General features: G+C 49.4%; 2 protein-coding genes and 1 non-coding gene across 4 annotated transcripts; 2 read left to right on the top strand and 1 right to left on the bottom strand.

The window, feature by feature from the left end:
• Positions 1–40: 40 nt before the first annotated feature.
• Positions 41–3,767, top strand: SNAPIN (SNAP associated protein). Its single transcript, XM_020810772.3, has 4 exons — positions 41–251; positions 1,991–2,037; positions 2,647–2,765; positions 3,326–3,767. Exons 1-4 carry the CDS (start codon positions 70–72, stop codon positions 3,428–3,430), a joined length of 453 nt encoding a protein of 150 aa, XP_020666431.3. The 5' UTR covers positions 41–69; the 3' UTR covers positions 3,431–3,767.
• A 921-nt stretch (positions 3,768–4,688) lies between these two features.
• Positions 4,689–12,106, bottom strand: ILF2 (interleukin enhancer binding factor 2). 2 transcript variants are annotated; one of them, XM_072984391.2, is made up of 15 exons: positions 11,951–12,106; positions 10,929–10,988; positions 9,938–9,980; positions 9,578–9,682; positions 9,397–9,474; positions 8,952–9,054; positions 8,794–8,859; positions 8,420–8,536; positions 8,097–8,175; positions 7,703–7,790; positions 7,129–7,190; positions 5,945–6,059; positions 5,532–5,622; positions 5,098–5,266; positions 4,689–4,836 (listed from the first exon to the last, which is right to left on the bottom strand). In XM_072984391.2, the coding sequence occupies exons 1-14, from the start codon at positions 11,953–11,955 to the stop codon at positions 5,106–5,108; spliced, it is 1,173 nt and encodes a 390-aa protein (XP_072840492.1). In that variant the 5' UTR covers positions 11,956–12,106; the 3' UTR covers positions 4,689–4,836; positions 5,098–5,105. The 2 variants fall into 2 exon arrangements, with proteins under 2 accessions (XP_072840492.1, XP_072840493.1); XM_072984392.2 differs by lacking the exon at positions 10,929–10,988 and having other exon boundaries at positions 11,951–12,093.
• Positions 12,107–12,499: 393 nt separating this feature from the next.
• On the top strand, positions 12,500–12,571 carry TRNAM-CAU (transfer RNA methionine (anticodon CAU)). The gene has a single exon. It is a non-coding gene; the product is annotated as a tRNA-Met (tRNA).
• The last annotated feature ends 2,888 nt before the right edge of the window (positions 12,572–15,459 follow it).

Below are 15,459 nucleotides of genomic sequence, written 5' to 3'. Positions count from 1 at the left end.
GCCCGAGAGGGGCGGGGCCCGAGAAGCTCTCCCGGCAGGCTTTGCGCCGAGGCCGCCTCACAAACCGTCATGGCGGCGCCCGGAGCGGCTGCAATGGCGGCGGCGGCTCTTCCTCCTCCTCCTCCTCCTCTTCCTCCGTCGGGTCCGGCCAGTCCCGCGGGCCCCGCCGCCCGAGACCTCTTCGCCGAAGGGCTGCTGGAGTTTCTGCGCCCGGCCGTGAGGCAGCTGGACACCCACGTCCACGCAGTCCGGTAGGGAGGGCTGGGGCAGGCAGAGGTCCGTCCGGTGCAGCTGAGCCCCTTCCTCTTCTTCTTGCCTCCTCCCCACAAAAAGGGGACCCTGGACGCAGCCACGGGGCGGGACTGCCCTTAGTTTACTATTCAGTCCCTTGGCGGTGGGGTTTGTGAATAGCTGGGGGGTGCAGGCAGAAATCCGTCCGGTGCATCTGTCCCTCCCCACCCCCTCCCTGCCTTCAGCAACCCCGGCCTCTGGAAACGTCCGTTAGGGGAGGCTGCTGTGGGTTTGCTGTTAAATCGCTCAGCTATACCTTAGGCAGAAATCCATCCGGTATAGCTGCTTCCTGTCCCATCTCCCCCTCCCTGATATTTCATACAGCCCCAGGGTAGGACTGCAGTTGGTTTAGTACTAAAAACCCTAAGTGTGGGTGTGATGCGGGTAGAAATCCATCAGGTGCAACTGCTTTTGCTCCCCTTTCCTCCTCCTCTAAGATTGGTCTCTGGATATACTGTAGCTATATTAGAGTGGGACTGCTGTTGTTTTGCTGTTGAATCTTTTGACTGTTTTTTGACAGCTGAAGGATGCAGGCAGAAATCTGGCAGGTGTAGCCAGGCCAGCTCTGCAGTGTGTTTGGCTTGGCAGCTATCTTGCCTTAGAGATGCAGTCGTTGCATTGCGCCTGAGGGCAGGCGGGAAGCCACCAGGTGCAGCGCCTCTGCCTTAAACCTTGGCTGTTTTCGCAGAAAAGGGTATCTAGGCTGTTTTGGGCCAGACACTTCTGATCTGTTTAAACCCCAATTAGCACAGATTCATTCCTATAATTGGAAGTTTATTTCAGATGAATGGGCTGGGGGAGGGGAATAAAAGGAAAATCATATGACTACAATTTCATGTTTACTTCCTGAATTGCTAGAGGATGGGCGCTGCTGGCGGGAAGGAGCGCTCGCCCGAAACACCATTAGGAAAGATTTATGAGATTTGAGAAAAGTGGGCTCAAAATACGTTAAAGAAATAAATAAAAGGGTTGGAGGCTGGTTTCTTCTTTAAAATAACAGCTTTGAGATTCGGAGAAGGGATCAGAAACAGTGGTGGAAATCTGGTGCAGTTGCTGCTGCTGCTGCTGCTGCTGCTGCTGCTGCTGCTGCTGCTAATAATAATAATAATAATAATAATAATAATAATAATAATAATAATAATAATAATAATAATAATAATAATAATAATAATAATAATAATAATAATAATAATAATAATAATAGCCATCCAGTCCAGCCTCTGTCAAGGAGCAACAGTGGGGGATTCAAACTCCAGGAATAAATGGTGCTGAGCGACCTTTATCCTCAAATCCCCCTTCCCATTTTAAGACCTATTTTGTTTCCAAGAAGCACATCTCAGTGAGGATTTTTCTGGCCCTGCTATATAGTATTTCAAGTTGTTTTGTACAAACGAGCGGGGGAATTTTAGGCGTGTCAGCCATCGGTTAAGACAGGGGGAGGGGGTGACAGGCTGTAACGTGGCTGATCCCCCCGCCCCCCAATTTTGCCATTGTGAAGTTGTGTTTTTATTAGGGCTGTAATCCAGAGAGCAGAGAACATAGCGGTTCTCCTTTGTTTGGATGGTGAAACTTTTCCTGGAGATTTTCTTGCAGGGTAGATGCCGTGAATAAAAATTAGTTGTTGGAATTATTTTGCAATCCGATTTTATTTATTTTTTTCTCTCTCTTATGTCTCACCCTTCCCGTTTTTCCACCTCAGAGTCAGTCAGGTGGAGCTGCGGGAACACATTGACAGTTTGGCCACAGGTAAGTTGGACCGCGGGCAGGAAGGAGGCGGGTTGGACGAGAGGTCGGAGCGAGGGTTCGCCTGTTGCATTCATGCTTAAATATACACCACCCCCTTCAACCAGGAAGCGGCAAGAACTTCCTCAAAGGGGTGAAAAGTATTTCACTTCTGCATTCTTTTGTAGGCACCTTTTGTGAAGGTTTTCAGGGTTTTGTGCTGGGCCCTCAAGTATCGGGTTGATTCTGGAGGATCTTGGACAACCTCCCTTCTTGCCTGTTTCTGCTCGGGGGGAGCCCTAAGATTTGTACAGTATGACCCCCCATACCCACTGGGGACTGGCTCCAAGCCCCTCTGTGGGTCCTGAAAACTGCGGATAATAGAGAATCCCATACGTAGCATGGGAAAAGGTGGAGTGGGAATCTGGAAAGAAGTATTTTCACCATGTAATACATCATGAAAATACGTATTTCTAGATTTTTTTTCTCTTCAAATATTTTCTGACTGCAGATAAGTGAAGCAGTGGGTACCGAAGAAAGTTAATAGTATGGGATTGGGTGGGTGGGTGTTACCATCCAGTTTCTGTGGGATCCTTGAAAAGTGTTCCTCTCTGCGTTATCATCCCCGGCTAGAACTCTGCCGCATCAACGACGACCAGAAGGTGGCGCTTGACCTGGACCCCTATGTCAAGAAGCTGCTGAACGCCCGGCGCCGGGTGGTCTTGGTGAACAACATCCTGCAGAACGCCCAGGTGCGCATGGTTGAGCCATGGCTGTCATTCGAATATTAGCTTCTTTTACTTCGTTATGCGCAGCGTGTGTAAGGTCCCGTCGTTCCTTGCACAGTGCGGCCCAGCTAGAATGCAAGTTTGCACAACGCGGTTTAATTGCTAGGTTTTTGTCTTCCTTCGCACTGCAGGATTGTGTGGTTTTTTTCCCCCCAGCTGTTTTTGTTTTAAATCCTGATGGGATCCTTGCTTCCCCGTTGGAAAGGAGGTCTTCCAAGCGTTAGCTGTAGCAGAAAACCAATCACACAAAGCCGGCCAGCTCTACAGGGTTCGATAGGCCAGGGAGTGGTCAAGTGTGGCCAGACTGCAGCTCCCATCATCCCCAGGCGGCACTGCCGACCGCAAGTGATGTGGGCAGCTGCATTTGTCAAGACAGTCTGAGTACTCCTCACTGTTGGCTTCTTCCTGATCTGGGAAAGTTGGCCTGTCTCTCTCTCTCCCTTTCAAGAGGACTAGAAACTTAAAAGGTAAGAATGAGCTGGGAGAGGCTAAGGTGAGACTGTTTGTGAAATTTCCCACTGCAGGAGCGCCTGAGGAGGCTCAACCACAACGTGGGGAAGGAGACGGCCCGCAGGAAAGCAATGCTGGAGGCCAGCGGCAGCTACGCGCAGGGCTCCCCTAGCAAGTGAGGAATGCTGCGGGCATCATGAACTGACTGAGGTGCTGTTCCTTGGACCTGCAGGGTTCTTAAAAACGTGCAGATATTGCTGACTTGTGGGGTTCAACCAGGATCAAGCTGGACTTTCAGACAAGCCGACGGACGAGCAAAAAAGGACTGCTATGCGTGGAAACTCCTCTTGCCTCCTTTGAGAAGTAAGCTGAACCAAAGGGTGGGTGGGCTCATGCACAGGAAAAAAAATATTCTAACACGCTACTCATCACAGACGGAGGTGGTACGATGGAGCCTCTTCGGGCTCTGCAATACGGCTTTTCGCTGGTGCAATAAAGTTGAAATATTCTAGCCAATATGGTCCCCCCTTCTGTCTTTGTAGCGCCCGGCTGTTTATTTCTGGAAGCTGGTTTCAATACCAAGGGAGACGGGATTGCAAACAACAGTTTGCTTTGTTTGTAAATATACCCGAGCGAGGGGGCGGGAATGGGAGCGAGGCAGAAGGAAATTGACAGAACGTAGCACTCTTGGAGACTCAAAATGCCAAGATATAAAAGCCCTGTTAAGTCTGTGCAAGTGTCGTAGGTAAAAGCAGAACTAGAAATAAAAAGTTTAAAAGGACAAAAATGTGCTGGTGCCTTCAAGTCTAACTTTTGTATTTTCTCAGTGCGAACTTTTCTCCACGAAAAAAAGCTCGCAGTGAAAAATACAGAAGTTCATCTTGAAGGTGCCACAATTTTTTTTTTTTTTTTGTCAAAACGGAAAGGTTTCCCCAGAGCCGTCCTCAGCTTCCTGTGCCCGGGAGCAAGTTCAGTGCTGTTCATGTTTTCCTCGGGTAAAAGGATGCTATGTTCATATGTGTCTCTCTCTTTATCTGTCCAGAGTGAGTAGTCAGCGAAATATATTTGAGCCCCCGCTGCATAAGAATGACAGGAATGTTCAGAGTTGCAGGCAAAGTAAAACTCCTTCCAATTCTGAAGGGAGGAATCGAGATGTTCGGGGAAGAGACCAACAGGGCAAACTTTACAGAAAGATCTGAAGGGTGAGAGGCTTCCTGCTTTGATCGGGGTTTTTTGCACCCTCCCACAGCCACTGTTCGTTTTAAAATACCATAGTTAAGAGTGCAGCCATATGTCTAGGAGTGGCTTAAGTTGGCCAGGGATCCGAGGTGAGGTGTCCTAACACTGCTAGAGCCCACTCGCTGAGGGGGGGGGAGGACGAACCACAGCATGTTGCCCAAGGGGGCGATCCGGCACTTTAGATGAACCCTCCACAGCTTTATAAAAGGAAAGCACAATTTTTAATGGTCAGAACTATAAAAACAAAGACAATAGAAATAACAAGAGGAGGACCCAGGCTTGGTCCTGGACTACAATTTCCGTCAGCTGGTTCATCCGTCAAGTATTGAAGGCAGAGAACGTTCCCCTGGAAGACAGAAACAAACCGGGTGCAAACACATGCTTTGAACGCCCGTTTTTACCTTCCTTCCCAACACTGCCCGTTACCGTACAAAACCGCTGTGTTTGGAGACCACTTTGCCAGGGTAGTAGAAAAAGAATTAATTCCCACGTGATCTTGGTTTTGGTAGTTAAGAGAGAAGCCGCCGCCTCCCCCTGATTTTTGGAGGTGCCGAGAGGAAGCCTGAATTCCCGCTCTTAGCAATCCTCTTTAAACTGAGGCGCTTACCGGAGAGGTCACTCTTGAGTCTCCATGCTCTCCTCTTCTTCCCCAGCCGCCGGCTCTTCCTGGTTCTCCTCCTCCTCTTCCCCCTCCTTCTTCTCGGGGGGCTTTTCGTAGGCCTTCTCTGATGGGGTCACAATCACCCCGTCCCAGGTGGACATTTCCGTAGCCAGATCTGCAAAGCACCACAGGGAATGGGGGCTGGAGCTGCTGCTCACAGATGTAAGAACTGAGGAAAGTCGTTCCTTGGCTTGGTTTGGAAGCAAGTCGCCCGCAAGCCAGCCTTAAAACGCTCCATCCAAGATGGCGCTAAATCCAGTTTAAGCAGGCCCCAGATTAGCATGCCGTGGTAAACAGGGAATTAAATGCCTATGTACACACGACATCCCTTGTGGCCACACGCGCCAAACCTCCCTTCCTTTCAAGGGGCTCCGACTTACAGCTGGCATCTCCTTCCTGGCCAAGGATCTTCCGATACCCGCCGTGAGACAGAATGCGGACGAGGGTTTGAGCCGTGTAGCAGACCATGTCCTAAAAAAAAAAAAGGGTGGAAGAAAAAAGGGATCAGCGTGTTATAATCGCTATTCCGCCTCTGGTGTTTTTAGTAATATAGAAATGGCAACTTGGCACGTCTTCCTCCTGACTGCTAATAGTGACATGATCTAATAGGTATGAAACAGTTGTTTGGGCTTAGATGTGCGAAAACATCGTCAAAGCCAGTGTGTAATAAACCTCTTATCGCCACAACTCTGATTGCTCGAATGGCCAAGGGAATGATGCGGTCAGGGTTTAATCCACGACGGCTAGGATCTTCCTTCTGCCACCAAGGAGACAAAACAGGGACCAGGCTGACCTGCTGCTCCAGGGTCATGACGGTGTGGACTCTGAAATTCCCGCTCTCGCAGGGGTCGGTGATGCCGACCGAGCCGGGAAGGAAAAGCCCGGCTGCCAAGATCTGGAGGCAGCGCCTGGAAAGAAGGAAGCCGCACGGTTAGGATGATCCGAGGGTGCTTTGGGGGGGGAGTCATCGCTCCTTCTTTGTGGGTCTCTTCGAAGAGGCACTGTGGGATCCAACAAATATGAAATGCGTGTATGGGAGGCTCGGGGGGAAAGTTGGTGAAAGGTATACGGTATTTCCTGTGTATGCCCTGTTCCCCCGAAAATAAGACCTAACCTAAGAATAAACCCTAGTATGATTTTTCAGGATGCTCGTCATATAAGCCCTACCCCAAAAATAAGCCCCAGTGAAGTGAAGCCCCACCCTCCACACTTGTGCAGCAACCAAAGAAGAGGGCAGGGCTGTATTTGAATAAATGTAGATTATTTTACATGAAAAACATCCCCTGAAAATAAGCCCTAATGCGTTTTTTTGGGGCAAAAATTAATATAAGACCCCATCTTATTTTCGGGGAAACAGGGTAGGAAAAACTCTAAAAGCAGCAAAGCTGAGGACAACAACACCCAGCTTCACTCCCCAGACACTGCCTGACTTAGAAATGGGAATTCCTTAAAATGGGAATTCCTTGCTAGCAGAGATTAGTCTTGTGAGACTGATTCTCTTCTCCAGCCATACTCAACCATGAGATCTTGATGAAGAGGAAACACAGGCGGGGGGGGGGGGGTCTGCAGCCCTGGAGTTACAGTGGCTGCAAGACTAGGCATAAAGAGCCCTTTAATTCTGATTTTTTTCTGTGTTTGACTCGTAACTTATTACTGGTTTCATTTCCCATATAACTGAGAATTTAAAGGAGGGAGAAAACTCCGAGTCCAGCGCGCACAAGGAGCAGCAAGCTTCTTTGGGACCGCTTGATGGTTCGCTTCCCGGAAACCCCAGATTTCAGAACAGCTGTAGGGTAGGAACAGGCAACTTGCAGACCTCCAGGCTTTGCCTGAACGCAGCCAGTGGGCTTTAACTGTATTAAGCGGCAGTGAGGAATAATGGGGAATTGTGATTTTTAACAACTTCCGGGAGGCCGCAGAGATACAGACGGCTCCCCTCTCCAGCTTTCAGAGAAGCAACATCCCTTCCGACCCTACCTGTAGGCGACGTTGAGAGCCAAGGGCTGCCGAGTCGGGTTGTTCATGACGGCATAGTGGCCCTAGAAGAGGCGAGGAGAGATGAGGAACATGGGTTTCGGAGCCGGCTTTCCTCTCCTTCTTCTCTTCCGCATCCCCGCCACTCTGCTTGCTTGGAATAAGCCCTGCCTTATCCATAAGTCTCTGCAATACCCTCAGGGGGATGTATATTTAGTTCCCAAGTGGAGGAAAGGGATACACAAGAAAGGGCCCGGCGTGCATCATCTCCTACAACTCAGGTGTCGTAAAATCAGGCTATAGTCTGGAATGTCAACCCATCCCCACACCTTTCCTCGGTCCCTTCCCCTTCGCTGTCCTCCTTAATCTTTTGAACTTCCAGACGAAGAAATAACCCATCAAGAAGGTTAAAGGACTGTGGAGCATATTCCAATCAGGTCTTTTAAACACGCTCAGCTCCATAAAACAAGATGCTTCACGGCACTTCTTAAGGAATTAGTGAGCAAAGATGAATCTGCTATTAGATGTAAACTCAAACAGGAGACCCTTCCACCCCTCTGCGCCCCTTTCCACGTACCAGCAGGTCAAGGATCCAGGGTGTGAGGGGCTCGAAGCCTGGGAAACGCATCCTGAGGTCCTTCAACAGGCGGATCAAGACCTTCACCCTGAAAGAAGATTGGGGGGGGGGAGTCATTCCAGCAGCAAGCATTGTCGCTCATTCTCTCTGGAATACTACGCTACGCCCTCCTCCCGGTTGAAAAGAATCTGACAAATTCGAACACAGCCCAAGAAAGCACTCCACCTCATGCACAACTAAGGTTGTGGGACTGGTCTAGTCAAAACCAGCTGATGGGAGGTGGTCGAGGCTGCATTCTAAAGCAACTGTGTGAATTTATGGAAGAGATGCGTGGCAGAGGCCGTACCACCTGGGATAAGGCCAGCTCTACGAAGCAAGCACAAGGACGACTTACGTGGACTGAGAGGCGTTCTCCTCAAACCAACGGGCATGCCGTATAGCGGCCAGGGCGCTCTGCAGCACTTTGATATCCACTGATGAAGGCCGAAAGAAAGCAAGAGAGAAGAGAGCATTGGGTTCCTTTGGAAGGTAAACCCTGTGGCCCGCCCTCCGGGGAAAACCCTCCAGCCGTTCTGAAAAGGTGGCAAGGCCCCTTTGGGCCAGGCTGGGGCTTAACTCCTCCACGCCCCCCCCTCGCCCAGATCTCGCCCAATCCCTGCCCCTTATTCGCCTCCCCTCACAGTTCAAGGTCAAGCCTCCCCCCCCCCGAAATCTTACAGTGCAGCTCAGGGTCCAGCTTGCGAAGATTGGGAGGCACCGTGGTGATGAGGATCTTCACGGTGGCGTCGGCGGAGCTGATTTCAAAGCCGGTCTCGTTGGTCAGCATGGTCAGCACTGGATGGGGAAAATAATGGAAGAGGGGGAAACACAGCAATACGGAAAGTCACTTAAGAGAACCGTTCTGACGCCTGGCGAATCAAGATCCCCACCCCGGCGGTTACCGGATTCTACTCAGGACTGTGGGCTTCTATTTCTATGGTGCGAGAGGAAATCTGGGCTATCCTTGAAGGGAATAACGAGCACTCTTTGGGTGTGACAAGCCTGCCTTCCCTCTGAAGCGGTTTTCTTTGGATCTGGGTCACGGCACTCACCTTCTGCCGGGTCTTGTGCTCTCAGGCTCTCCACCACCTTGTTCCCCAAAGCTGCCACGGCTTCCACTGCGGAAAGGGACCGAGTGTCAAGGCCGTCGTGTCAGAGCCCCCCCCCCCCCAGTCCAGCCGACCCTCCCTCTCTCACCACGGATACCTACATGTAGGCAGGATTTTCAGGATAACAACTAGATCAGCCACATTGTGACCGGTCATCATGGTGCCTTTCTTGTAGGATCCTACCTGGCGGACCTCTTCAATTTGCTGGTAAGGAGCAAGAGAGAGAGAGAGAGAGAGAAAACCCCAGAAGTCTTTATAAATACAGAAAAAAAATTGGGATGCTCTGCTGCCAGCTATGGATGGGGCACCCCTGGTCTGTTCTTAGACACCCTCTGGACCCGCCTGCCTAGCAAACTCTGGGCTTGTTTCCTTTCGTGAATCACTGTAGTCGGATCCAAGAGGAGGATGTTTAGAAAAGGCGGTCTGGGAGCCCAAATTCCAGTCCGTGCCGCTGAAGGAGACGGGGCTGGCCAGCAACCAGGCCTCAAGAGGAAGGCAAAATGTCTTCCCCGCGACCTCTTGGGGAATTGGGAGCAGAAAACTCACCACTTCGAATGTTCCGGGGGCCACGATCAAATTATCAATCACGTTGTTGATCTTGGTCACCAGGGAGAGGATTGAAGCCTAGTGCAAGGGAAGGAAAAGCGAGCGGTCAAGGACGTGGTCCTTCGTGTCAAAGTGTGCTTAAGATGAGAGACTGCTTAGCTTTAACAGTAATCTAGGTTACCTGCTCAGCTGAAGTTGGGGCAAGGTCTTGGTTTCTCTTCAGTAAGGCTTCACTAAAGGCTGTCTCATCCGGGGCTGGCTTCACCCGGGGGAAAGCCATTTCACACTGAAGGCAGAGGAGAATGATCTTTTTAACTGCTTTTCTACTCGAAACACCACCTACTATATTCCCCTCCGATGTCATGATTTAAGGAATGTCTCTGTGTTGATGCTTAACATCCCACAATAGCAAGCGGCCGAGACACCTCTAATTGGTGAGACAGCACCCTGCTTTTTATGTTTCTAAGTACCCAAGGAAAGAAACCACACACCGCAAACTGAAATAAAACCTTATTTAAACCATGAGGCAGGACCGACTTACCACATAGAAGTCAAAGGGGATGTGAGGCACAAACGGACGGAACCTGGAAACACAGGTAACAAAGACAGGTAAGTCTCTCCAAAGCCACTTCACAGATGTATTTGGTTGATCTCACAAGGCTAATGGGGTGGTGTAAGGGGAATGGCAATTTGTTTAAGGATTTTACGGAGGGGCGGGAAGGAGAGAGAACTACCTGACTCTTTGCAATTTTAGATGCATGTTCCAATGGGTTTGGGGGAGTTAATCCCCAGCAAGCTTTCCAAAAACTTGGGACTACGATTCCCATCAGCCCTAGCCAGCAAAGCAGATGGTTAGAGCCGCTCCTGAAAATGGTTCTGTCCTGTTTCCCTGAAAGCCCTGGTTCCCACCTTGGGAGGGACCCAAATGATTTGATGTATAGCTATGGTACATTATAAAATGAAGAGGTCTGGTTGATTTCTCATGTGGGGACAGAGAAGGCCAGGGATGGCACTGGGGAAAGAGTGTTGATTATCTAGCTAGGAAAGCAAAACGAGTCTAGAAAAGCAGCTAGGTAGTATCAGGATGAGGCCCCGGCTACATGGGATCACAGCTGGGAGGTAATCAGTTAACAGGAAGTCAGGAAGTTATAAATTGAGCAGGGCCCAGGGAAGCTTTCCTTTGCAAAGCAGAAGCACCTTATGCAGGTTCAATAGAAGAACACACAGTGGCAGGGAAGCAGCTGCCACCTCTTTCTGGCCCCAAGCTTTCCCAAGCAGGCTCAGGAGCAGCCAAGCAGCCGTCACAGAATCACGAAGAAAAAAGCATCAAGGTAGGTCTGCCTGTTTCAACTTTGTGCAGTTAAAACTCCCACTGCTGCAAAAGTGGCTTAATTTTTCCCTAAACAGGAGAGGCCGGGGAAAGCAGGGAAGAGCCCGGTGGTGGTGGGAGATGGCACCTCTCAGGGTTTCAGAGGGCTGTGTTCTACATCCCTCCAATTATCACAAGCCTCCAGCTTTTATGTGGGACTTACCCGCTGCCAGGGCCTCCCCGGGAACCAAAGCGCCCACCACGGCCACGGCCTCTGTCACCTCTGAAAGAAGCCAAGGAAGAACAAGAGCAGGGTTAGCTGAAGCAAAGGGGACCCCGGGAGGCTGGTGGCGCTTCCTTCCCGGGCCCTCCCTCCTGGGACAGCCATCTCCTCTTTGCCAGCAAAGCACAGACCCTCCTGCATCTCTCTCTGGGCAACGTGGCGGGAAAATTAATCCTTTTTTTCTGCTCTGCTACCCCTGGAAATTGCAAAAATGGACCTCCCAAGAACCTTCACTATCCACCTGTCTCTTCCAGCTCATCCTGCCTCCCTGGTGAGCTCTTTTTCTCTCTCCCCCCCACCAAGCTGTTATGGTGGCTTGCATTTCCTTACCCCCTTCCTCCTCTGATGCCTTCAAAAAATAAACGTACTGCTCCTTCCAGGGCAGTGCCTTCGTGAAACCAGCCCAAAAAGGCCACCGGATACTCAAAAAAAGGCTTTTCACAAGACCTGGTGGACTGGTTCCCTACCCCAACAGCCCTTATTCGAGCCTTTGCACCCCGTTTTGAGCTTCCCCCCCCCCCGTTATTATATTAAGAATTAAACTGTTAATAGATTGAGGGATTCGTTCAATAGCTATCCATGTCACTCTCTGTGTATCCATATCTGTATACACTCTTCTGCTTGTTAACCACTCTTAGAAGTGTGTGTGTGTGTGTGTGTGTGTGTGTGTGTATATATAAGGGGTTAGAGGCATGCAAAGAGGTGTGTGTGTGTGTTTAGCTTCTCGAGCCCTTCCAGGGAGCCAGACTTCCTTCTTCATAGGGGGAAGCATAATAATAAATTTAAAATGTGCAGGCCTGGTTCTTCTAGCCTGGCTGGCGAAGGGGGTGGGGGTGGGGTTCCAGGCCAATTCCTTCCCCTCCCCCATTCCCCTCCCCATTCCCCTCCCCCCCGTCGTGAACTTCCCCTCCCCCCATTCCCCTCCCCCTCTTCATGGGCTTCCCCTCCCCCTCTTCCCTCACCTCATGGTTCAATAACAGCCGTCGCCGAGCGTTCAAGAGGAAAAAAAACTCTTTCTCTCGCCTAGAAACGCGGCTAGAAGAAGAAAAGAGCACCCGGCCTGCTTCTGGCGGTCGCCGCTCTGCCCACTTCGCACCAATCCTCGCCGCTATTGGCCGGAGGGGGGGGGAGTAAGACCCGTCCTGATTGGCCCTCAGGCTTCGCCCAATCCCGGCCTCGCTTTTCTCCGGTCGGGGCGGTTTGGATTGGCTCGTTCCGGACCCGGCACGCGGCTCCTCTCGCGCCGCCGGGCTATTGGACGGGGGTGGCCAATCGCCAAAGCAGGCGCTGGAGGCCGGCCGCCAATGGGAGGGTGGGGGGAAAGGCGGGGCTTCGGTAGAGTTTGGAATGCGCATGCGCCGAGGGAGAAAGAGCGCGGCTTCAAAACCACTAGAGGGAGAGAAAGGCGTGGAATGCATGAGAGAAGAAAAGGAAGGTAGGGTGACTGGTGCGCATGCGCGCGTCGCAGATGTCATTTCTGTACCTTCAGCGGGAAAGGCTCCTTCAGAGGCAGCAGAGTGGCGCAGCGGAAGCGTGCTGGGCCCATAACCCAGAGGTCGATGGATCGAAACCATCCTCTGCTAGGCTAAATATTTTTTTTAAAAAATCATCTCCTATGTCAAGAGGGACTGAAAATTTGGATAACTTTAGCAACACCTTGAAACGTTTCCTTAAATATCAAAAGAATATACTGTACTCTGATTTGCCTAAAGGAAACACAGGTTTGGGAAATTAAAATCAGTAATATATTTTATTCTAAGCAGTTCAATGTATTTTCCAAAGCTTAATCTTGTTTTCTGGGCTCCTGTTGGAATTTATAGCTGAGTTATCTCCCCATTTATTTTTTTAATTGTGCTTAAATTATAGAAAGAAAGTTCTCCCTAGTTTTCCTTTTTTTAAAAAAATATGTACAAAAGCTTGCACATTATCTGTTGATCTTAAGAAACCAATTGCCTGCAGATTTTTGTTTGATTCCTGTTTTTTTGCAGAAGCAAGAGTTACAATTTTGCAATTGGTGGGTGAAAACACTTTAAAAACAAACTTGGTTTGAGCCAAAGAGCCTTTAAAATAGGCGTTTCATTTGATGCTAGAAAATTTATTTACAATATATTTATTGCATATTGATTTATAGAATGCTTATCGAATTGGTGAAATCTTTATGAATTTACTGGAATGTTTATTTAACGGAGGGGGAAAAAAAACATTTATAACCAAAGCAGGCTTCTTAAACCCAAAGGAGTTTGCAAATCAAGGGAGAAAAGTGTAAATAATTTCCTATGGATGTTTTCCAAAGCTAAGGGTGAAATGCTTGGTCTGACCTTTAGATGGCGCTCTTGGACTTTGAAGAGGATTCCACCGCTTAGCTAGCAGGACCTTGCTAGATGCCCTAAATTAAGGGCAGGGGGTAAGTCTTACTTTGGGGAGACCCATAGCACGCCCCAAAGAACTATGATATGGAGCGACTGTTTGGTTCAAAATTGGGAAAAAGAGGACGACAAGGCTGTATATTGTCTCTCTATTTAACTTATATGCAGAATACATCATGTGAAAGGCAGGACTGGATGAATCCCAAGCCGGAATTGCCTGAAGAAATATCAACAACCTCAGATATGCAGATGATACCATTCTGATGGCAGAAAGTGAGGAGGGTGAAAGTCTTAATGAGGGTGAAAGAGGAGAGCACAAAAAATGATCTGAAGCTCAACATCAAAAAAAAAAACAAAAACCCTTAAGATCATGGCCACTGGTCCCATCACCTCCTGGCAAATAGAAGGGGAAGAGATCGAAGCAGTGACAGATTTTACTTTCTTGGGCTCCATGATCACTGCAGACGGTGACAGCAGCCACGAAATTAAAACACACCTGCTTCTTGGGAGGAAAGCCATGACAAACCTTGACAGCATCTTAAAGAGCAGAGACATCGCCTTGCCGGCAAAGGTCCGCGTAGTCAAAGCTGTAGTTTTTCCTGTAGTGGTGTATGGAGCTGGACCATAAAGAAGGCTGACCGCTGAAGAATTGATGCTGGTGGTGCTAGAGGAGGCTCTTGAGAGTCCCCTGGACTGCAAGGAGATCAAACGTATCCATTCTGAAGGAAATCAACCCTGAGTGCTCACTGGAAGGACAGATCCTGAAGCTGAGGCTCCGATACTGGGAAAGAAGGGGGTTCACGGATCACACCTCTCACTCGCCTGTGTGGCATTCCTGCTCACCCACGGCGACCAAGGAAGGAATTATTCAAGGCCGGGTGAACTATAAATGGGTCACAAGGAAGACTAGATATGCTTTATCTAGAAGACAGAGTGATCTTCAGGCAGGACAAAAAACCAAGTTTATCCCATTTGGGCAGGCAGGGGTGGTATCGTTCTGGGCAACAAATACAGCGCCTTGCACGGTGGACTCCGTGTGAAAAATCAAACAACGCCTCATCCTGGTGACGCTGTTTCCTGGAATCTGGACCTTTCTTCCTCTCTCCCCCCCCTTGCCATAAATCTCCTTTTCAGACATTTCAGCTTTAACCCCTTTATCTTCCTCTCCGAGGGCAGCTTTTCCCTCCAACCTGTGTCCACTCAGAGGCATCAGACTACGTTTCCCATCATCCCCCAGTCAGGTGAAGGGGACGGTGGGAGCTCTACTTGGATACATCTGGACGGGGTCCATTGGGAAAAAGACTGTCCTATTATATATACTGTACAGTATATTTAACTCCCTTTAATGGTATTTGCACCTATTTCTCTTCGTGCTGTTCTCCCTCTCTCCTATATTTCCCTTCCATCAAAACAAAAATATTATTAATATTGTAAGCTGTTTGCCTGTACATCCTATTTTTGCTCGGATCACCTCGAGGTGGGGTTAGGGGGGCTTCTTTCCTCCACACGGCATCTCACGCTAACCCTGTGAGGGAGGATCTCACTCAGGAGCAGATACTGGCCTAGGGTTACCTGGGAGTTTCCTACTTCTCACATTGAGGACTAGAAACTTGAGCCTTCATCACGACGACTGCAGCCTTGATCTTGCAGCCGAACAGGCTAATGCTAACGGTCAAGCCACAACGCTTTTTAAAATTGTTTAGATATTTTGGTCTGTTTTCCTCTCATTCATTCGCTGGTATTTTATGCACCCCTTTTGGCTTGTATTACCTCGAGAGTGTTGGGGTTAGAAGGCAAAACCACCCAGATTTTAAAATATTACATTCAACTCTACAGTTTTGCCAAGCGTCCCTGTGCACGGATCCAGCTGGGTTAGCTCTTGGCCTACCTCACAGGGTTGTCGTGCAGGGTTAAAACTATCCGGGGATAAACCCTTTCTTCACTGTTTGAAGAAAAGCTGCGGCCGACTCGGATTGAAAGAAAACAGAAGCAAAAAAAAGAATTTTAAATGTTGGAATTTTCAAAAAGCAGTTGGACTAATAATTTTTTTTAAAAAAGTACAGCACCTAGCACAGCGCCGGAGATTTTTCAATAAGTCGGTCGGG

The sequence above is a fragment of the Pogona vitticeps genome, chromosome 15 (assembly GCF_051106095.1).
Source record: "Pogona vitticeps strain Pit_001003342236 chromosome 15, PviZW2.1, whole genome shotgun sequence".
NCBI classification, from domain to species: Eukaryota; Metazoa; Chordata; class Lepidosauria; order Squamata; family Agamidae; genus Pogona; species Pogona vitticeps.
Note: the sequence above shows the minus strand (reverse complement) of the source record. Positions and strands in the feature narration are given on the sequence as shown.

What these genes read in the sequence shown, in the direction of transcription:
- SNAPIN (XM_020810772.3), top strand. Translation starts at nt 70, where the DNA reads ATGGCGGCGCCCGGAGCGGCTGCAATGGCGGCGGCGGCTCTTCCTCCT. An exon ending in ACCCACGTCCACGCAGTCCG is followed by an intron (nt 252 to 1,990) that starts GTAGGGAGGGCT and finishes TTTCCACCTCAG; the next exon opens with AGTCAGTCAGGTGGAGCTGC. An exon ending in CATTGACAGTTTGGCCACAG is followed by an intron (nt 2,038 to 2,646) that starts GTAAGTTGGACC and finishes ATCCCCGGCTAG; the next exon opens with AACTCTGCCGCATCAACGAC.
- ILF2 (XM_072984391.2), bottom strand. An exon ending in TCCCCTTTGACTTCTATGTG is followed by an intron (nt 9,683 to 9,937) that starts GTAAGTCGGTCC and finishes CTCTGCCTTCAG; the next exon opens with TGTGAAATGGCTTTCCCCCG. An exon ending in CCCCAACTTCAGCTGAGCAG is followed by an intron (nt 9,475 to 9,577) that starts GTAACCTAGATT and finishes CCCTTGCACTAG; the next exon opens with GCTTCAATCCTCTCCCTGGT.